The sequence below is a fragment of the Sesamum indicum genome, linkage group LG4, assembly GCF_026168435.1.
Source record: "Sesamum indicum cultivar Baizhima isolate 11 linkage group LG4, ASM2616843v1, whole genome shotgun sequence".
NCBI lineage: Eukaryota > Viridiplantae > Streptophyta > Magnoliopsida > Lamiales > Pedaliaceae > Sesamum > Sesamum indicum.
In genome coordinates this window covers 9,370,478-9,394,671 of record NC_142660.1, presented here as the reverse complement: position 1 = coordinate 9,394,671, position 24,194 = coordinate 9,370,478, and the positions used below count along the sequence as shown (strand labels likewise).

The window sequence follows — 24,194 nt, the reverse complement described above, 5'->3', positions numbered from 1 at the left end:
CCCACAGACGGCACCAACTGATCCGGCACGAATTCATCGATCCCTATATACGAACTCGTCACAGATAGCTAACTCCTCTGAGATCAGATTTTGGGTTCCCTGAGAATAAGACAAGAACAATGAGCTCGTCGGACACGTCCCCGACAATGACCCTTCGACGCTCAAGTTAGGTTGATTGAGAGAAAAGTAAGCAATCACAAAGTTCGATCTCAATAAATGCAGAACAGTTACCTTTAATTACGTCATTTCGGGTCTATTTATAGAGCACAGCTGGATACTATTGACTGGGCCACGTGGCCTTATCCTACTGGCTCGCGTCCAGATCGGACGACTGTGATTGTCCGGGTCTTCAAGGCTGTTATTCGGATCGGGTCGGGTGCTCTGCGACCCGCCCGACAGAAGAGGCGCGGATCCTCTAGAGAAAGGAAATTAATACCCTTAATGAAGGGTGTTTTTGTCATTTCCTAGCATATTGCAGCATATACCCATCACATTCATTCTTGTACTCAAGCATGTTCCAGAAATAAAAGAAATTGGTCCTGTACACGATGTTGATTGTGTTGGGATTTTTTTTTTTGTGGAAACCCATAGAATTGTAGATACATTTCTATTGCCAACATCCATTTTCATTTGCCTTGAAAAGCATCCAATTCAATATTTAATGCAATGAAACAGTTTTTCAAAATCAGCCTCAAATTGCAATTGGATGAGATGAAACAACAATTTTTGTTCACAATCATCTTTTGGTTTTGGATGGGGACTCATGGCCATTAATTTTGTCTTCATTGTTGTTTTTAATTGCTGAATTTTTGAAGCCTACATAAAGGCTTGTCTCTTCACCATTTGGAACACACCACAAACAACAAACTCACACTTTATGTACAGAAAGGGATCAAATAGACAGAGGAGCTATTTTGTCAGCCTTGTCAAATACGCTCTTCGATGTCTATTGTTTCGATTCTTACACTGCTAAGTCTCTGTGAGTTGAGTTGGTCCAAAAATATAATACTAAAGAGCAAGGGCTCGAAAAGTATTCTGTTTCCAAGTTCATGAGGTATCAAATGGTTGAGGACTGATCTGTAGCTGAACAGACTCATGAGATTATCAATCTCGAGCATACTCTGGCTGAAGCTGAGATGAAGCTTCCCGACAAGTTTCTGGTCATGTCCATAGTGGACAAATTTCCCAAATCTTGGGAAAATTTTTGCATGACACTCAAGCATCAGAAAGGGAGATTGTCTCTGGATGATCTTATGATTGCTATCAGCATTGAGGAAGAACATAGAAATCAAACGCACAAGATGCCTGTTGAACATCAACCAAGGGCCAATCTTATAGTGGGGAAATAGAAAGTGGATAAGATTAACACGAACTCAAAAGCCATCAATAAAAGCAAGGCTGGAACCTGTGGTTGGACACTGGGCCAAGCTTAGTCCTAATAAAAAACCAAAACTGGGCAGACAGCTGTCAATATGGTTGTGGGAGGTTCTAGCGGTGCTAGCACCTCAAGAGCAACTCGCGGGTATGTATTTGTACAACCCGAACTCCTGAATATTTATGAACCATATGATTGGTTGATTGACACTGGAGCGAATGTGCAGGTTTGTGCTGATAAATCTCTCTTTGTGTCTTATTAGGCCATCAGTGGAAGAACAGTAAGCATGGGGAACTCCAGTACATCTGAAGTATTTGGGATGGGAAGCGTGGACTTGAAACTTCCTTCAGAGCGCATTCTATCGCTAAAAAGAGTTCATCATGTACCCACTGTCAGAAGAAATATCATTAGTAGTTCTGTAATAGTTAGGGAGAGATATGAATTGGTTTTCAAATTTAATAAAGTTGTAATTCAGCAATTTGGTATTTTTGTCGGTAAAGACTATTTAGACGATGGCTTGTTCAAAGTTCGAGTTGATAATAATAAAATTGATATTTCTGATTCTATTATATTGAATGTGGAATCTTCTACTCTGTGGCATAGTAGGTTAGGTCATTTAAATCTAAATTTGATCAAACGAATGATGAATTTGAATTTAATTCCTAGTCAAAATATTGAACGAAATAATAAATGCCAAGTTTGTGTAGAAGCTAAATAAGTTAGGAAACCCTATCAGTCAATTGAAAGGAATTCCAAAATACTTGATTTAGTTCATACTGATATTCGTGAGTTCGATGGAGTTTTGACTAGGGACCACAAATGATATTTTATCACCTTTATAGATGATTGCAGTAGATACTATAATGTGTTTCTCATAAAAAATAAGGATGAAGTCTTAGATAAATTTATTTTATTTAAAAATGAAGCAGAAACCCAAACTGGTAAGAAACTTAAAAGACTAAGGTCCGATAGAGGAGGAGAGTATGAGTCGAGTAAGTTCAACGAATATTGTCAAACTTTTGGCATTGTTTATGAAGAGACTCCTCCATATTCCCTTTCGTCTAATGGAATAGCTGAATGAAAGAATAGAACATAAAAGACATAATTAACAGTCTCCTACTAACCTCTAGGTTACCAAAGTATTTGTGGGGAGAGGCTTTGAATATGGCTTGCCATATTCTGAATAGATTCCCTCTGAAACACAATACGAGTACTCCTTTCGAATTGTGGAAAGGTAGGAAACAAGCCTCAAATACTTTCGAGTGTGGGGGTGCCTAGAAAAAGTGCTAGTCCCATAACACAAACGAAAGAAATTGGGTCCTAAGATGGTTGATGTTGTGTTCTTGGGCTATGTGGAGACAAGTTATACTCTAATATTTCTGGTTATTAAATCAGAAATTCCAAGCATTGAGGTCAACACAATAGTTGAATTTCGTTATGCAGTACCTTCAAATATTTCGCCTGATGATTCACTTGCCTCCACATCTATTCCTGAACATGTGGAAAAGATGTCAAATGTAGGGGTTAGCCCTAGTAGTTCTAATCAGACTCATGAGAAGTCAAATGAACATAGACGGAGTAAGAGAGCTAGGATTGTCAAGAATTTTGAAAGTGACTTTGTCACTTACGACATCGGGGATGATCCGATCACTTTCAAAGATGTTATGGCTTCTGAAGAAGCCAAGCAGTGGAAAGAAGCTGCCAAAAGTGAGATGGACTCCATTGTTTCCAATGGAACGTGGGTGCTAGTCGATCTCCCTCCGAGGTGTACTACTATTGGGTAAGTGGATCATTAAAAGGAAACTGAAGCCTGATGGGACCATAGATAAGTTTAAAGTCTGATTGGTGGCTAAAGGGTTTAAAAAAAAGGAGGGAATAGACTATTTCGATACCTATTCTCCGGTAGCTCGATTCACTACAAATTCGGGTGCTTATAGCACTTGCTTCGGTGTATAATCTCCCGATTCATCAGATGGATGTGAAAACAACCTTCTTGTATGGTGAACTCGAGGAACAAATTTACATAGATCAGCCTGAGGGTTTTGTAGCTCATGGTAACGAGCATAAAGTTTGTAAACTTGTTAAGTCTCTATATGGATTTAAACGAGCACCTAAACAGTGGCATGAAAAGTTTGATAAAACTATTCTTGCGTTTGGCTTCACTGTAAATGAGAATGATAAGTGTATATACTGCATGGTTAAAGGAAATAAATGATAATTCTATGCCTGTATGTAGATGATATTCTGTTAATAGGATCATGTCTAAATATTATTACTGAAACCAAGTTATTTTTGAAAAATAAGTTTGAAATGAAGGATATGGGTGAGGCTAATGTGATTCTTGGCATCAAGTTGACTCGTTCAACTGATGGAATAGTCATTTCTCAATCTCATTATGTTGAGAAGATAATTGAGAAATTTGGTTATCAAAACAGTAGAATTGTAAAAACACCATATGATCCTTCTGTAGCTTTATTAAAAAATGAAAGTGGTGTTTCACTTGCATAGCTAACGTATTCCCAAATTATTGGGAGCTTACAGTATCTGGCAAATGGCACGAGACCGGATATATCCTTTTCTATCTCTAAGATGGCTAGATACACTAGTTGTCTTGACAAAACCCATTGGAGTGCTTTGGATAGAGTACTACGGTACCTAAAGGGCACGGTATCACTAGCTATACATTATGAAAAATTCCCTGCTATTCTTGAGTGATATAATGATGCTAGCTGGATAGCCAAAAACTTTGGGAGTAATAGGTGTTCAGGATATGTGTTTACCTTAGGTAGGGGCGCAGTCTCCTGGAAGTCTGCAAAATAGACTTTGGTAACCCGGTCTACGTTTGAAGCCGAGTTATGTGCGTTAGATACGACTAGTACCGAGGCAGAATGGCTATTTGGGTTGTTAACACAACTTTCCATTGTAAGTCAGCATCTTCCACCGATTGTTGTACATTGTGATAGCCAAACCACAATATCAATGTGAGGAGTCGTAAATACAATCAAAAGACCAAACGACACATCCAAGTTAGACTGAAGTCTATAAGGGCATAGTGTCAGACAGAGTAATTGGCATTGACTTTGTGGGAACAAAGGACAATTTGGCTGATCCTTTGACGAAAGGATTGAATCTGTCACATGTTTATAAATCCAGATTGGGAATGGGACTAAAAACCCATGAGTGATGTATCTACGACGGAAACCCAACCTTTTGAGTGGAGATCCTACAAAGAAAGTTCAATGTGGTATCAACAAGTCGTAAGGGTATGTCAGAGCACCAAACAGACTGATACTATATATCTGGAGTCCGTCCCCTGAAATTCTGGAAGGTGCTGCTACTGCAAGTATAGTAAGAGTTTATCTCTGAATGGGGTCAAGTTTTATAAGACGAGATGCTAGCAGTGCATCCCTGGAGACGTCCAACTAAGTGAATGTCGTTGTTTGGCCGCAACTAAGGAATTGGGTTATTCCTGAAAGCATTTATGAACAGGATCAGGACACATGCCTAAGTGTCAACCCTAAAGATCAACACAAAGCTGGTGGCTTGGTTGTTACTGACCGACGTTATCACACTCACAGGCTTAAATTCAAGGCTTAGTTCCATTTGACCTGGCGATAACTGGCGTCAGATAACTTAGACAGTGGTTCAAATCGAAAGGTACCATTGTTGAAAGCAAGTTATGGAAACTTGAGTACAAATCTATGAGTTTGTGGGGGATTGTTGGGATTTTTTTTTTTTTGTGGAAACCCATAGAATTGAAAATACATTTCTATTGCCAACATCCATTTTCATTTTCCTTGAAAAGCATTCAATTCAATATGGAATGTAATGAAACAGTTTTTCAAAATCAGCATCAAATTGCAATTGGATGAGATGAAATAATAATTTTTGTTCAAAATCAGCTTTCGATTTCGGATGGGGATTCATGGCCATTAATTTTATCTTCATTGTTGTTTTTAATTACTGAATATTTTATGCCTATATAAAGGCTTGTCTCTTCAACCACACCACAAACAACAAACTCACACTTTGAGTTTTCTCTCCCTCTCTCTCTTTGTAGTCCATACGCTAAGTACTAATATCCATGCCACGAGTACAACCTTCTCCATTTCTCTGCTTTTATCAAGCAGTTTCTTTTAAGTTTTTTTTAAGGTTATTTTTTCCTATATATTTTTAAAAAGAAATTCTGTAATTTTAAAAAATTCCATATATATTTTTAAAATTCCAAAAATTCAAAAATATTTCTGAAATCTTAAAAAAATTGGATTTCTTTTTTTTAAAAAAAAATCAGTAATTTTAAAAAATTTCAGAAATTCAAAAAAGATTCTAAAATATAAAAAAATTTCTTTTTTTTTAATAAAATTATAGAATTATAAAAAAAATTCAGTTATTTTAAAAAATTGGAAAAAGTTATTTAAATTTTCAGAAATTCGGAAAAATTTTAGAAGAGCTTCAAAGATTTCTGAAATTTTAATAAAATTATAGAAATTCAAAAATATTTCAGAAATTTTAAAAAATCTGGATTTTATTTTTAAATTATAGAATTTAAAAATTTTCAGTAATTTTAAAAAATTTCCAAAATTTTTAAAAATTGCAGAAATTTAAAAAAAATCTTATTTTATAGAATTTAAAAATAATTTTAGTTATTTTAAAAACTTGGAAAAATTATTTAAATTTTCAGAAATTCGGAAAAAATTTCAGAAAAGCTTCCAAAATTTCTGAAATTTAATAAATTTACATAAACTTTTTTAAATGTAATGAAATGTAATTTTTTTAAAATTTTTTGTAAAATTTAACACATTTATCAACAAAAATAACAACAAACATTAAACTAAATTAAACAAATATTCAAATAAATTAAAAAAATTAGGAGATTGTACTCTTTTGATTTCCATTTTTTTTTTTTAACAAAAACTACCTAGAGGTTGGGGGAGCTTTTCGGAATCCCCAGTCCTTCTATATTAAAATTCACAAAATAATTACAGCGAGTAGAGCTACCTCCCTAGAATTTCTAGTAAAACAATAAACAAGGAGTACTACTCCCTTACAAATAGAGCAACAATAAACATGGAGTACTACTCCCTTACAAATAGAGCAACAATAAACATGGAGTACTACTCCCTTACAACAAAATACCCGAACAGGTGTCGAAGAAAAATTATGGCGAGTCAAAAAGGATTTTTGTTATCCCACCACGTCGTGGATCGCACAATACCTGCAAATAAAGCTGTACAAAAATGCCAAGACAGAATGTGTGTAATGTTCCAAAAGGATAATGATTCATTTTGATTTCCATTTCTTAACTAGATTTTGACGAATCATTATTCGGACAGCCGAAATCTACGAAAATTCATTTTAGAAAAAACATAGGAGATTTTTGGTCAAATTAATGATAATGATTCTTCCCTGTTTTGTTACTAAGGAAAAAAAATTACTATTTGATACAATATTAAGAGTAAGTTACAACAATCTTTTAAAGTTTGACATAATTATGAATATCTTCTCATTATTTGAAAAAATATAAAGAGCCCATAATTTTAAGAAGCGTCTAACAAAAAGTCCAATTCATTAAATATTGTCTATTTTTATAGTGAACCAACCAAAACGTCCATGTGGATTAAGAATTGTAATTTTATTTATTTTTTTCTTAAAAAAAAATTATTTTATGGATTAAGTGGATGATATTTTTTTATAATATTTCAAAATTTTTCATCCACTTTGTCTGATTCTTTTTATGAATTTTTATTTTTACTTTTTTAAAAAAATACAATAAGGACAGAATTAATAATTTCATACCTCCATCCAAAAATTACGTCAATTCACAAACATTAGGGGGTATCTGTAATTTATCAAATAATGAGAGGGTGTTTGTAATTATGTCAAATCTCAGGGGAGGCCCTTGTAATTTACCTGATGGTTGGAGGTGGCAGGCGGAGGGCGGAGGTGGGCCAGGGGGCTGGCGAATTGCAGACAAAGAGAGAGAGAAAAAAATCGATAAGAAGAAAGAGGAGTGGAACGGCCAAGGCCGTTATAAAAATCGTTACTAAGAGAGATACAAAAATTAAAAGATCATTACAAAAGGAATTACAATAATATAGCCATGTAAAAAGCCGTTAAAAATGTTGATATAAATAATGTAGTGTATGGTAGCCGTGTAAAAAATCATTACAAAGGGTAATACAAACTATGGATACGACATAGTTTTGTGTAGATGTTACAAAGATTACTCTAAATAATTAATGCTGTGGAAACATATCATTGTAGTGGAACAATATAATTTAAATACATTAAAAAAATAAAAAAATTTATTTGACATTGATGTATACACAGTACGGAATAAATTTATATATTCATAAATGTTAGTATTATTTTGATGTAACTGTCATCTTATAGTGTTAAACTGCATGGGTTAATCGTGCCGTCAAAACCACAAACGCAATTCTCCATGTCCCTCTTTTACGATTCACACAAGAAAAGGCTTTGTAGGAGGTAACCTATATCATTCTCATCCAATGAGATCCCCAAGTTATTTTGCCTCACGTCTTCACGTGATCTCAAGGACTCCAAGCAAATCACGCTACTTAGCGTTAGGCCCGACCCATCAACCAAACGAATATCTCATCTGCCGGCCCCCACGACTAGTGAGACAGGAAAATAGGAGTATATTCCATTAGTTCACAACAATAGTGTAGCTTTCTTTTCATTCCAAATGTGTCACGACTCGTGAGGCCACGAATGGGTGAAGTAGCATCCACACCATATTGTTGTGGATGGAAGGCTAGGATTTAATCAAATCATTTGAATTTCAATCCATTGTGGCCCTAATATTTAACTTAGACCATCCAAGTGAGAGTTAAGTTTTGCTATAACAGAGACCTCATCATTATAAGATCTTGCACGCATCAATTTTAATCATTGAGTATAAACAGATACATTCCAAACACATCATACTCCAAATATTAAAATACACACCACATGCAGAAACAAGCCTAGCACGGCCCTGTTGGATGATCACAAGCCACATTTTAACCCACTGAGCGCGCAGTGAGTCTATAGTCAATGTAGCGTATGACCCTGACTATTACAAAATAGTAACACATTATCATCTAATGGGCCTTCCTCTTTGTTCTTCTTCCGTCGTGAGTTCCATCTCTTTGGAAGCTTATATTTATTCAAAATAAATAAACCCCACATTCCTAACTAAACTCATTATAATTGAAATTGGAAACCCAATCAAAAGTCGGGGGAGTACAAAAGGAGGAAAAAAGCAAGCCTTATTATTTCAAGGACAAAAAGCGAAAAAATGAATTAAAACAAAGAGGCACGCAGGCCTCACCCAACATAATATTAAATCATGCATTCGGCCAATGGGCTCCGTGATCATCCCCATTGTTTATCCAACAAACAATAATTAACACATTTATATCAAATATAAACATGTTATACAAATGAATACAATCCATGTATTTGACAATAGATATCCAATATCTAACACCAAAAACATAGTTAAATGCAGAAAATAAGGTACTAATAACGCAATTAAAAAATGAATATCAATCAACATCCAATTTATATTTTTTTTGTTTTCTTGGAAATTATTTTCAAATTAATTTAAGGCACAATTTAATTTTAAAAAAATTTAATTTAACCAAAATTAAAATTAGTCAGAACAAATAATTTCAGAAAAATTGTAGAAAACATGAAAATTCAATTTTTGGAAAAAACGACACCAAAAGGCCTAGCGGTTTCGACAGCAAACGGCCGTCTGCTGCTGCCCGCGCACTGCCCAGCCGGCTCGCACGCTAGCGGGCGCGCGCACGCCACTGCCATACAACTCCATTTTTTAATTTTTTTTTTTTGAATTGATACAATTAAAAACTGAAATAAAATCATTCATAAATCCAATTTTCAAAAAATGCATAGATATTCATAATTTAAAAGCAAAATTAATACGTATTTTCTAAACATATAATCATACTACAAAATCATAAAACATGCTTTCCAAAAGCATATTAAACAAGTTGTTCATGCTCAATTATTAGTAACATGTTAATCCTAAAATCACAACACCGAATCGGGCTCTAATACCACTGAAAGAATCGGTATGACCCGTAAACGCGGCAAAAGCGTGAAATGAAAAAATTATTAAAAATGAATCAAAATGGTTTTCCCTTTGAAATTCCCGGGCGTTTGGTGTTTGTCAAAAGCATAATAATGAACAAATGAACATGCTAGGCAAGTGGCTATAGGATGAAACAAAAAGCGTAGAAACAAAACATGGAACTTTACCTTTTGTTTTTATAGTTGAACAGCAACGTGCGTTGTTTCATTTACGTTCTCCTGTTCACTTTAGTTGAACAAAAATTTTTGAAGAGAAAAGAGAGCAAATTTTCATGACTTAGGTGTTGGTTATGCATGATATGTATGTAGTTTTGTATATTACATACAATTGAATTCAAAATTCAATAACCACCAAGTTTGCCACCAAGACAATCTATACATACATGCATATAACGTTCAACCATGATGAAATAACCACTCCATTATCTTGATCATGGTGAGGAGTTTCAACTCCTTCTTAACTTGCTCCAACTACCGTCAAATGGGGTTGTACTTCAAGTATGGACCGGGCTTGATTTAATCAAATTAAATTAAGCCTAATAAAAGTCCATTGAACAATGATTAATCGAACGCCCAAAAACTCCAAGGGTACACCCCTTGGATTCGTTAAATTTTGCATTTAAAATTTTGCTATTATGCGTTTTATTTGTCAATCCCGCAAGAGCTTTCCCAGGCCGTACCACAGATCCCTTCAAGTGGTATCAGAGACCTGTTCGATGTAGGGGCCGATGGTTATGTGTTAACGTGCTTTTTACGGCTTTAGAAGCATGTTTCTATCGCTTTTCGTTTATTGGTTATATGATAAAAATGGCTCATTCATTTTTTGCATTTATGGATGTTTAAAGCATGTGAAAAATTTAAAATTTTTTAGGGTTTATGCTTTATTTTGCTATTTTAAATTAAACACAAAAAAGAAAGAAAATCGCAGCATGAACTGTTGTTGTTGGTGCACAGTGCTCACACGGCCAGGCCCGCGCCCAGGCAAGGGAGCCTGCGCATAGCCTGGGCCGACACGCACACTATGAACGTAGTAGACACGGCGGGCGCGCAGGCATCAACGTCAGCACGCACTGCAGGGCAGACAACCGATGGTGGGTTATTTTTCGCCGTTTTTCAAAAATTTGATTTTCTTGAAATTTTCTTCATTATTAATTATGTTGTTCTTTTTCATTTTTTGATAAAATTGAATTTTTCCAAAAATATTAAAATTGCATAACTAATTAGATTTATTATATGCATTGGATGCACATATTTTCTATTATCTTTTAATTGCAAATTACGAATATGTGCTTTCTTTGTATAATTTATTTTCTAATATTGGATATCATGAATTATTGTATTACATAAGATGTATACTTTGAAATGTATTAGTGGATGATCACGAAGCCCACGACCTTTTGTATGTTTATTGGTTGGAATGCTATCTTCTCTCTCCCTCTCGTTTTTAGGCTTGCAATAATAAGACTTGCTATCTTCCTCCTAATGTACTTCCCCCGATTTCTGGTCGGGGTTTCTTTTTAAATATAATGAGAGTAGTATAGGAAATTTTTGTGAGGTTTTTATTTTTAAGCAAGCCTAGGGAGAAGAAGGTCCATGGAGGAGGAGGCCCACGAAAAAATTACAAGGCCCATCTATATGTTGATGGGTAAAATATTTTGTAGTAACATAGGACCACCTTACTGACCATAAACTCACTGCGGGCTTAGTGGGTCATATAAGTTGGGCTTCATGATCATCCGTCCATACATTTCAAAGTATACATCTCATGTAATACAACAATTCATGATATCCAATTCACAAAATAAATTATACGAAGAAAATATAGGTTCGTAATTTACAATTAACGGACGGTAGAAAATATGTGCATCCAATGCACATAATAAATCTAATTAATTATACAACTTAAAATTTTTTAGAAAAATCAAATTTTATAAAAAATTAAAAAAATGCATAATTAATAATAAAAAAATTCAAAAAACCAAATTTTCAAAAAACTATAAAAAAGGACTCGGCCGTCGCTCAGTTTGTTGGGAAGACGAAGAAGATAAGCAACAAACTACTCACGAGGCAGACGAAGAAACCGATTCTGACTCAGACTCCAAAAGCGAAGAAGAGGAAAGCACAGCAGCAGTGCCTCCGAAGAAGACCAAGTTGAATCCACCGCGTGAAGAAGAAGGACCCGTATCTGGAAAAGAGGAGTCGGAGTGCTCTTCCCCATCTTCGTCTTCGTCCAATTTCATCATCATGCCTGCCGCAAAACCTAGCGTGAAGAACACCCCTTTCTCTAAGATATTCTCCGAAGAGGATGAAATCGCTCTGCTTAAAGGCCTCGCCGTTTTCTGGGCTGACGGGAGGAACAACAAGTGGACCGAGTTTTACAACTTCATCAAGGACAATCTCCAGCATCAGTTTACCAGAACTCAGGTGTCTGAGGAGATTCGTAGGCTCAAGGGCAAGTTTGAGAACAATTTTAAAAAAGCTCGCGCCAATGGGGACTGGGTTGATTTCTTGGACGCCCATGAATCCGCTGTGTTTGATGTGTCGAAGACACTGTGGGGAGAAGATAAATGCGAAGCTGGGGATAAACATGCTGAAAAAGAAAAGGAGACACCACAAAAGGGAGACAGAAGCAGATTCCAAAAGAAGAGAAAACGGGCTGGGAAAGAGCATGATGCAGACAAAGAGATAATGAAGAACCAAAAAAAAACGGGGAAGATTGACAAAGAGGAGTTTGCTTCTGCGTACCCACTCTTGGTATTGTCTTTGAATGAAAATGGATATCCCAACTTCATCAAGGAGAAATTCCTTTTGATTGGCAGAGAGAAGTTACAGGAGCTGGAAGAGAAGTGGAGGGATGTGAAAGCTGCAGAGCTTAGCCTGGAGCTTAAAAGGATTGATTTGATTAGGAGGGACTTGCACAATCTACTCTGAAGCAAATGAAGGATTTAAGAGACTTTTTGGCTTTTGAACAGGTATAACATACTGTTGCTGTCCATCTTAGTGTTAGTTTTTAGTTGTTTCTGAATGTTGATATCAGTTATATATGCTGTTTTGTTGAGTTGATGTCTGTTTTTGTGGAAAATTAGATTTGATGGAGTCCTTTTTATGTCTTTGACAGAGTTCTAGTCTTCGAAATTTTAAAGCAGGTCTTCAGATTATTACATAAATTAGGTGCACTTGCCTGTTTGCACAATGAAGTCTTCATGTCATAACTAATAAAAGAGAATCAAGTCACAAGTTAGGAAGCAGATAAAATATTTGCCTCATAGGCAGCAGCAGCTGCACTTAGAATGCACAAATACTATGGCTAAGAATGTCATAAAGAATTCTTAACGAGTTCCCAAGGATGGAGAAAGGGCTAATGCTTCAGTCATACTAGATTATGATCCCAGGTTTACCAAACTACCTTTGGCTTATTAGTTCAGATAAGATTCCAATCTAATATTTCAGAGACAGTAAAAGGTTGAATGGTTAGACAAATTTTATTTTGTTGTTGCATAAGCCACAAACATATGGCCGGTTCTCTTTTTCCCCTTGGCTAAAATCATTAAGGGTGTATTTGGACAGAGATTTGGATTTGAAGTAAGGATTTGGAGAATGGATTTCATGACAATATTATTAGGATGCGAATGCAAGCAGGTTACAAGCAGAACACAGGAGAAGTACATTAAGATGTTTGCATTCATATTCCTTTCATTAATTATGTTTTTATACAATGCATTGTCTCACATTCTAATCATGAAATATGGCATTGGAAGTCTCTAGTCTTGAATGATTACTCTTGCGGTAATTTCATGGCCCCAACATCCTTACTATAAATCCCATCTTGCTGCTGCTGGTGGCCCAAAGAGAAAATGAAGAAAAATAGTGTAAGTAAATAAGAAAAATAAAGAGAAGGGCAGGGGAACAAGAAGTTAAAGAATGAAACAGTTACATCCCAGAAACATATTTTTAGAGAATCAGATGCATAGCCAACCAACTGTTCTAACGAAAAAGTGAAAAAGAAAGACGGAGTACAAATCAGAGAATATGTTCTTCGGAGAAGCCGTATTTGACTTAGGAAAAAGGCAGTATTAGATGAACAAAAAAAACAAGTGTGGTTTTGTATCTAATAACAAGTAAGCATTTTTCAAGTGGTTATGTATCGTATGCAATTTCTATTTTGTATCTAACCCTTTAGCATTTACATGTTCTTTTTGTGCCTTATTCAAGTGGACCAACCATTATGAAGGATGGTAAACAATGTCACATTGTCAAACTTGAACACTGCAATGCAATCTGAACAACTCAAGGATAAGGGGAAGAGAAAGAAGTAGACAAAACAGGGCACTTGTTTTTGTGTAGGATGTGAATTTTTATCATGACTAGCCAACATGAATATGTTGCCTTTTTGTAAAGCGAGAAAGATACTTGTTTGATGATTTGTTTTGCCACTTTACAAATGTTGTGGATTTTTTGTACATGATGTGCTCTGTTTGGACAGATGACAAATTAAGAAACGTGTGAATGTTAACAACTTTTGTATAAATTATAATTCTATATATCAATTAAGTTGGCACTTTTGACTGAATTGCAACTCTTTTTTGCTTCTTTTTTTGTTTCTGTCAGAGATAAAGAGAATATATGGGGGAAAAATTGCAATTTTGGTCCCACTAGATAGATACTGTTTAATTTTGGTCCCACACATTACGGCTCAGCAATTTTGATCTCCCAGAAAGAAAAACTTTTGCACTTTTAGTCCTAACCCTATTTAAACTGTTATGTGAGGGATGAAAACCCACTTTTGAAAGGTCAAAGGTGGTTTTTCATGGTTTGAAACTCACTAGACTTTTTTGAAGGGAATTATATCCTAATATGTCACAATTTGAATGCATCTCACGATAAAATGACAAGTTTTTCCACTAAATTTTGCAAAAAGATAAGCTGCCCAGTTATGAAAGATTAAAAAAAATGTCTCTGCAATAAAATAAGCTGCACACTTGTGATAAATAAAAAAAATAAGGGTAAATTACATCAAATCCCTTAAGTTTGACATAATTACAAATATATTTCTATTAAATCAAAAATTATATTTACCCTCCTTGAGGTTTGTCCCATCTAACATTTAACTCAATGGATAGGTTTTCGGTGAATTTATCACATATTATACCCAAAATATCCCTAATAAAATGTTTGACTATTATTTGACCAATTTTGAAACAAAAATGCCCTTTGGACCAAATTGTAATATTTTAAAATATTAAGGGAGTTAAATGTTATGATCTCACATATTTTTTACTTAAATGTAATATTTTATTTTTTCTTTGCTAACCTAGCTGTTTTTTGCAGGGATTATCTTATATATTAGGGTGAAGTAAATCCACACCTTTTGAGATTTAGTATAATTACAAATACATCCTTGTTAGGTAGAAAATTACATTATCCTCCTTGAGGTTTGTAAAACATTAAAATGCTTGCAAAAAAAAATCTGCAATACAAAGACACCCTTCATTTATCTGGCAAAAAAATAAATAAATTTTTAAAAAAGACTAAAAATTCCTTCAACAAAACTTCATTACACTAGAAAAAAAAGGGCGGAATTTGGGGCAGGTTTAGGAACAATTTATTTGTTTTTTCTTTTGTATCTAGAATGGTTTTTAAGATACCAAACTAATTGGGAGCGGTTTTTGGAACGATTTTGGGACGGTTGGACATCCATCCTTATAAATGGTGTTACAAATACTTAGGAATAGTTCATGCAAGACCATTCCTATTTGGGACGGGCTCCGTAACATTATATGAAAAATCGTTCCTAGTATTAAATTTATCAAAAAAATTATTTTTTTAATTGGAACGGTTTTGATGAAATTTGGAACAGTTACTGTATTTCTGTTGGGTTACTTTTGCAATGATTTTTGGAATCCTTGTGCTTGAATTTTAAAACTGTTTTTTTTTTTTTTTTTGTATTGGTGATAAATATAGAAACGATCTTTGAATGATTTTTTTGTCGATCTTTGCAATAGTTTTAGGCACGGGTATATTTTTGTTTGGAACAGTCTTCTGTACGGTTTTAGGAACGGTCAGTTTTATTTAGGAGCACGTATATAAAATTATTTTAATATTGGTATTAGGAATAGTCTGTCTTAGTTTGGAACACATACTTAAAACTGAAGTAGCAATGGTATTAAGAATGATCAACCACTATTTAGGAACACTTGTTTGAAATTGTTATAACATGGTATTTGGAATAGTCAATGCAGGTAGGAACACGTGTTTAGAACTGTTTTAGTAATGGTATTTGAAACGGTCATTTACTTAGATTTGTAATATTTTCTTACTATTACTAAAGTCATTTCAATTTTTTTAATTTATTTATATTTTATAATTTATTCATATATTTAAGAAAAATTTTAATAAAATAAATAAATTTATATTTTAATAAAATTTAAATTTATAATTAAATTAATTTAATACATTTTTAACTAATTATATTTATGAATTTAATTAATTTAATAAATATGAAATAATGGAATGTAATAAACATTATGAAACATGAACAATCAAGGAAAAATATTTTATTAATATGAAAAATTACCTAATTACGTAGTTAGTGACATCCATATCGTCCTAGTTTGAGGCCGGGGGTTGTGTCGGAAGCAGTGCTGCGGTCGAGGAGGAGGCCCGCATCTCCCTCATCATTGCCATCATCGTCTCGAAACGGCCGATGCGGTCCTTCATAGCCGGGTTTGGCGGTGGTGGTGGCAATGGCGGTGTCGGCAGGGGTGGCGATGATGATGTGAAGGTCCGGCTGTAGACGTGGGCCTCAAAACCAAGGCCAAATACTTGGCCCTTGTTCTTGCCCCGACTGTAGCCAGCCACATCTGCTGCTCTGTCACTGCCACCAAAGCCTCCAATTCGGCCGGGGCATCATGGTCCCCAACCGTGGCCTGAGGATGACGATCCTCCATCAACTTCTGAAATGTCTCCAGCAAAACAAACAAAATTATTAGTTCTTTAACCAAAAATTATTTTTTTTAAAAAAATAATATTAATAATCTACTTGCCGCCACCTCCGCTTCCCTCGGCCTGCTCTAGCTGTCATCCTCCTTTTTTTTTCCTTATAGAATCTTTCAAATAACTGTATCTACTTGGGCGGCCGGCCGAACTCCGCCTTCTGTAGAAGAAAAAATAGTTAGCATCTTATTTATAAAATAATATTATTTACTTATCAACGTCCCCTACCTCGGTACACAATCGAGGACGCTATAGGGTTCGCCGTCCGATTCACCTTATTCTTCGTGGACTCCTACTGGAAGTCCTTGTTGGCCTAGTACGCTTGGAGCTGGAGCCAGACCTCGTTGGCCAACCAGAGTGGCTTGACCAGGCTGGACCTGGCGACGGAAAATGTATTTCGGATATACATTTCGGCCCATGTGTGTAAGACTTGGAATATGACTCGTCATCACAGTCTCACTAGTAGGTCATCTACAATAATAAAATTAAACAAAACATTAGTAAAATTTATTAAACAATTTAGATTATTAGATAATACCAAATCAAATTTAAATTTGATTACCTTCATACTCTCGAACCAGAAATTTTAGTGCTCTAGCAGCACCTACCTCAGATATGGCTATGGGTGGAGAAAGTGTCCCCAAATGACTGCATTGATGTGCTCGTGGAAGCGGTGGTCAGACGTGAAAGGACATGTTAATTAGATATTTTCAAGATAAAATAATACTAAAAGAATTTGATAAATAAATTTACCTCGCGTCATCGAGGCTGATGTATTAGCGCGCTGATGAGGGGGGGCCTGCTGGTGGTGGTGGTGGTGGAGCAGCCACTGGTGTGGCAGACTGTTGTATTGTGTCATCAGCTACCGGTGCAGATTGCTGTATTGTCCAACATCATCTGAAGTCTGAGAGGCTGAGGACGGTGTGGTCGTGTCAGGTGGTGGGGGTGGTCGAAGAACTGCTTCCCTAACCTAAGCATCTGATGGTGCTACTGGAAGTGGCGGGCCACGACCGCGGCCACTACCACGACCATGTCCTCGACCACGTGGCACCGAGGCGTACCACTAGACATGATGTAAACAAATTATTGAGAAGTATTAGTCTAAATTTTTTCGATTATTGATATTAATATGTAAATAAAAAATAATATACTAATTCTTACACATCGAAAATACTATCATGAAGTTATGATTATTGTACTCATTAATTATTTAAAAACGTAATTCTCTTGTGCACATATACAAACGGCCAAGCATTACTTTAAGCTTGTTTAGTCTATCACATGGACTTTTCATTATAGTACAACTTAAGTTTATCTATTTTTTTCTCTATCAACGTTGTCTTTAGTTGACAGATGAAGATGGATAAACCTAACTAGTTTTACAAGCAAAATTCACTTGATGAGCTAAACAAGCTTAAAGGCATGCATGATGTGTTTGTACGAGTGTTACAAAGGAATTAAATATTTTTAAATAATTATAAATTATTGAAAATATTGTCCTCAATTTGTTCTAGTTCTATTGATTCTATTATTGTATTTTAATTTGAAATATTACCTTAATTTTGTTATTGTTGACATTATTTTATAAATAATATTATTATTGGGATTATTGCTTAATTTTGTTATTATTGACATTATTATATAAAAATATTATTATTGGTAATATTTTCTAATTTTGTGATTATTGACATTGTTAAGTAAATAATGTTAATATTGGGAATATTAAATATTAGCTTAATTTTTGTGATTATTGACATTGTTATGTAAATAATATTATTATTGCGAATATTGGTCTAATTTTTGTGATTATTGACATTATTATGTAAATTTTTTATTATTGAGAATATTTTCTACTTTTGTGATTATTGACATTGTTAGGTAAATAATGTTAATATTGGGAATATTAGCCTAATTTTTGTGATTATTGACATTGTTATGTAAATAATATTATTATTGCGAATATTGGTTTAATTTTTGGGATTATTGATATTATTATGTAAAAATATTATTATTGAGAATATTGGTCTATTTTTTGTGATTATTTATATTCTTATTTAAATAATGTTATTATTGGGATTTGTATATTGGTCTATTTTTGTGATTATTTACATTATGATATAAAAATGTTATAATTGGGAATAATGGTCTAATTTTTGTGATTATTTTTACATTATTATTTAAATAATGTTATTATTGAAATTATATATTGGTCAAATTTTGTGATTATTTATATTATGATGTAAAAATTATGTTATTGGGAATATTGGGCTAATGTCATGTAAAAAATAATATTACATCAATTAACCTAATTATACAATAAATTGCACATCTCTACAACAAGTTTCACAAAAACATTTTGCAATATGATACAATACACACAAGAATTGCATAAATTTACATAATAATTTCATAAATTACACAAGACTTACAGAAAAATATTATAATTTCAGAAAAAATAGATTATAATTAATTTCAATGTGATATGTATTTCTATAATTGCAGAAATTACATAAAAGTAATTTTTTACAGAACTTTTTAAAAAATCACCAAAATTTTTTTAAAAAATAGAAAATCATGAAAATTGTTAAAATTACAGAAAATTGTTAAATTTTAAAAAAAAATTAAATATTTTTAAAATTACCTAAAATTATTACAATTTTTAATAATTATAGAAAATTATTAAAATTACAAAAAGTTAAGATTTTTTTAAAATTTCAGAAATGTATTAAAATTTTAAAAAATTACATAAAATTATTAGAAATATTAATAGAGATTACAGAAAATTTTTGAAAATCTCAAATAATTAAGAAAAAATTTTGAATCCTTTTTAAAAATTATAGAAGGAAAATAAAATTTTGCTAAGTGTTGTATATGTATTGACTTTTGGAACGGGCTCTTGAACGAGTATTTTTTGAAAAATCATTCCAAATAACCAAAACAACGTCGTTTCAGTTGACGAGCATTGGTCAAGTGTTCTTGGTTCATTTAGGAACGGTTGGTTGATGTGTTCCTATGATCGTTCCTAGAAACAAAAACGATGTCGTTTAGTCCAAACATGACATTGTTTTAGAGCATTTTTAACAAAATCGTTCCTATTTTAAAAAAACCGTTCTTAATTTTGTGCCAAAACTATTTTCCCTAAAAAGTTAGAAAAATAAAAAATATAAGAAAAACCATCCCAAACAAGTTAATAATCATAAAAAGTAGACCATAAATTAATTAAGGCCTTTAAAAACATGTAATGCTTTAAATTAAATTGATACATATTCAGAAAATCAAGTACATTTGTATATATAAGATTGTTAGTCTTATATAGATGTAAGTAGCATCTTATACTATTGTATTGGATCGCCTAATCATATCATTAAAATTCTTATAAGACCATTGGATATTATTAAATCGACAAAATACTACATTCGATGAGGTTTTGGACATTTTGGTTATACGGCTACTGAGTTATCGTATTTTATACACAACCATCAAGTTCAAAAGCAATGCAACTGTCCATGAGAACATGTGATTTTAGATCAGACCACTAGATATATTCACACATGAAAAGTATTGTTATACATTTAAGTTTGTAATTAATCAGAGTCCCGGAATTTGAGATATCATAATTGAAAAGTGAATGAGGAATCTATGGACATATTCAGGAACGGTATTGGGACCATTTTTTCTAAAATCATTTTAGGAATGGACATTTCATACATTTAGGCAAGATTTTATTTAAATTCAACTTAGGAACGGTCAATTATTTAAAAATCGTTCCTAAGTTTGATTTTTCCTCCACTTTCCATTTGGTGCAAAATTAAATTTTTTGGAACTGATTTTGGAACGGTTAAAATAAATTGACCGTTCCTATATTTTGATTTTTCCTCCTTTTTTATTTAGGATATTGTAATGTATTTAGGAACATATTTATTAAAGTCTGTTCAAAGTTGGAACGATATTTGGAATGGTACATTGAATTTTGGACCGTTCCTAAATAGAAAAATATTATTTTTTATTCTTAAAAATAATTTTTTATTTTGCAAATTGTCCACAAAATTAGCTGGTCAACTATTTTTACAAATTACTATCGGTAATTTTCTAATATTTGTAATTTTTTATCGATAAAATACAATGATGACCTACAATCTGTGCGGTTGGGCCTAAAATACACAATATTTTTTAAAAAACGCTGAACTGTCAATCATAATTATTGTCTTCTTCAATCTTATAATCCTCGTCAAATCGAGAGAAAATAAGAAGAATGGAAGAAGATTGTGAGATTAAATGGAAAGAGAGGAACACATATAGGAAACATTGAAATGGTCTTTGAAATGGCTACTGGAACACATATTTAGCTGTTAAAAAAATAGCTATTAATTTAGATTTTGCAACTGTCACTGGGACGGTTTAGGACTTTTTTTACCATTGAATTATAGTGGTTGTATTTCATCTGGAACAGTCTCAGTAATACAAAAAAAAAAATAGTTCCAATTTGTAGGGGGTTTTTGAAACACATTATTGCTTAAGTAAAACTCATAACTTGAAACGGTTTTTTCGTGTAATTAATTAAGTGTGTACTAAAACTGTTCTAAATTGTATCTTATTTTGAAATACATTTTCTAACTGTTATTTTTTGGATCTATTTTCACACATATAGGAACGGCCGTTGCGAGACCGTCCCTAATTCTAATATTGTGTTCTAAACACAGTTCCAACCATTAACCGTTACTATGTTGGAATGCTCTTTAGAACGGATCTTGTAACTGTTTTCTTGGAACACATTTTGGAACGGTTTGGCTGTTCCAAAATTATAACCTAAAAAATATAGATCATAACGTCATCTATTAATATCCGTTCTTTATGTGTTCCAAAGCTCGTCCCATATTGGAACGATTTGCTTGTCCGTGCCAAATTTCGTCTTTTTTATTTTTATAGTATTAGGAGGGTAAATGTAATAACCTATCTAACAAGGATGTGTTTATAATTATACTAAACTTCAAGGGTGTGAATGTAATTCACCTAATATATAATATAATCCCCGCAGTATTTAATGGACAAAAATGGCTATTTTAGCAAAAAACTTAAAATATTGTATTTAAGTACAAAGTATGTGACATCATAATATTTAACCCCCTCAATATTTTAAAATATTACAATTAGGTCCAAAGGGCATTTTCGTCTGAAAAGTTGGTCAAATCATAGTCAATTTTTTTATCAGGGGTATTTTGAGAATAACATGTGATAATTTCACCAGAACCCTACAGGTGGAGTTAAATGGAAGACGGAACAAAGCTCAAGGAGGGTAAATGTAATTTTTCATCTAACAGGAATGTATTTGTAATTATGTCAAATTTTAGAGGATGTTGATGTAATTTATCAAAAAACTATTATTATGAATGAATTGTTAAATTATGAGATTGCAAAATTAAAGTGACCTCAAAAAATAAAAAAAATAAAAGCACTGCAAAATTAAAAACAAAAAAATGAAGTAACTGCATTGAAGCCAAAATTTACTGTTTGCAATAGCTATACACAAATATGCAATTTACATCTCAAAAGAACTGTCAATGTTTGCAATTGCCAAAAACATTGCAGATTTTCCAAAAAACTAAGTACAGAACCAAATTCAAGTAAATACACTTTGTTTCACTGTCAAAACTATTTTTCCCCCGTTTTGGGAATGAGCCAAAACACACTCGATATTTACCTACTTTATTTTACACCTTATTTGTGTGAATTTTTTATTTTGAGTTTTCTATATATAATATATATACACACATATATCTATAAATATAATTAAAAGAGATATGTTTTGAAAATAAATAATGATTTTTATTTTTTATAAAATACAACATTTATATATATACATCTATATATAAATATATATAAAAGAGACATGGTTTGATAGTAAACAATGATTTTTGTCTCTTAAAACACAACATCAAACATACAACACTTATTTAAATTATATCTAAAAACAAATCCAAACAACATACTTCACAGTGTTTGGATTTATTTTTTGAGTATGTTGTTTTGTTGCATACCGAATGTTGTGTAATAGTATATTGCTTGCTTTAAAGACATAGCTGTATTTCAAAAGAAAAAAATAGTCCTCGTGGCTCGGTATTTCTATAATAAATATTTTTTTTATATTTTAAAATATATTATCAATAAAAATAATATATATATAATCTTAATTGGGTAGTTACATTAATAGAAAATTTGAAAAATTGAATAAATTAATTATCTTACTAGTCATTTCTAAAATCACAAAAATATAGTCGATGCTAAAATCGTTACTTGGTGTTCTTATATAATGCTCTTTCTCTGCCTCTAACTTCTTCTTGAATTGAGTTGAATGGGAAGATTAGTTCACTCACCAAAATATCTGAGATGACCACAATTATTTTCTCTGCAAGTTTTGTAGTCCTTCATAGTATCAGAGCTTTCAATGGAAGGTCCCTGCATACCCATGTTCATAAACTAACATGTGAAATGGATCGAGCCAATCTCAGCAATGGCGGAGACATCAACTCCTACTGTGACTAGACAGCCCTACCTGAAGCACTGCAACTCCATGGATTAGATATCCTGGAATGGTGCTGGTGAGTGCTCCTCTCAACGGAAATAACTATTTGAATTGGAGTTTTCGAGTTAAGCCTGCATTATGAGCTAAGATGAAATTAGGTTTCATTGATGGAATCTCTGCGAAACCAAGTGTGAATGATCCACACTCTGAGCAGTGGATTAGGGTAGATAGTATGGTAACCACGTGGATTTTGAACTCTATTTCTAAGGATATTGTAGAGGCCTTTATGTATACGAAGTCCTCTAGGAACCTTCGCTTGGATCTTGAACAACGATACGGCGAATGTAATGGTCCACAGTTCTATCAACTGCAAAGGGAAATTTGCTCAATGACATAAGAAAATGCACCACTGTCAAGGTATTTCATAAATATGAAGAAACTTTGGGATGAAATGTCTGAGTTAAAACCAACTCCACAGTGTATATGTAATGGATGCACTGAGGTGCATAAAAGGCAGTAGCAGATCTAGTTGCGCTCACGTAGCTAATGCAATTTTTGATGAGACATAATAATGCTTTCGATAGTGTTAGACACCAGCTGCTGGTAATGGATCTAGTTCCCATAATTAAGAAAGCATATGCAATGACATAGAGTGTTGAGAAACAAAAGCAGGTGGACATGGAACTAACTGATACCATTGAAAATACAACGATATGTGCAAGGAGGAGCCAAATTTGACAGGAAGCAATATGTTGCTAACAAAAGAACACAATGTTGCACGCATTGTGATAAAACAGGCCATAATAGGGACACATGTTTTAAGCTACATGGACAAGAGAAAACGATATGCAAGATCAGTCAGAGGATTTGCAGCAGAAGTTGGACCTAAGAAGGGTGCTCCAGTATGATAATAAGGAGCATATGTTACAGGAGTTAATCAGATTAATGAAGAGCAATATGCAGGTTGATCAGCCACAAGGAAACCTGGCGAATGTGGATGATTTTGCAGGTATGAATGTTGTTTTTGCTAGATATGGAACTGAAATTTTATCCTCTTGGATTGTAGATATGAGGGCAACCAATCACATGTGTGCTACCACTTGCATTCTTGATAATCTTTCACCTTTGCTTCACCCTACCTTAGTTCATTTGCCTGACAGTACTACTCAATCAGTCACACAGACT

The 24,194-nt window shown here is 33.4% G+C and overlaps 1 protein-coding gene across 1 annotated transcript; it reads left to right on the top strand.

Moving 5' to 3' along the window:
• The first annotated feature begins 3,347 nt into the window (after nucleotides 1-3,347).
• On the top strand, nucleotides 3,348-14,043 carry LOC148788424 (uncharacterized). The gene is made up of 4 exons (XM_088880069.1): nucleotides 3,348-3,558; nucleotides 3,612-3,797; nucleotides 11,502-12,468; nucleotides 13,709-14,043. The coding sequence occupies exons 1-3, from the start codon at nucleotides 3,348-3,350 to the stop codon at nucleotides 12,425-12,427; spliced, it is 1,323 nt and encodes a 440-aa protein (XP_088736195.1). The 3' UTR covers nucleotides 12,428-12,468; nucleotides 13,709-14,043.
• The last annotated feature ends 10,151 nt before the right edge of the window (nucleotides 14,044-24,194 follow it).

Excerpts from the sequence above, each read along its gene's own strand:
- LOC148788424 (XM_088880069.1), top strand. The coding sequence starts at position 3,348 with ATGGATGTGAAAACAACCTTCTTGTATGGTGAACTCGAGGAACAAATT. Across the intron at positions 3,559-3,611 it reads TGTAAATGAGAATGATAAGT|ATGATATTCTGTTAATAGGA; the intron begins GTATATACTGCA and ends GCCTGTATGTAG. Across the intron at positions 3,798-11,501 it reads GAAGATAATTGAGAAATTTG|GACTCGGCCGTCGCTCAGTT; the intron begins GTTATCAAAACA and ends ACTATAAAAAAG.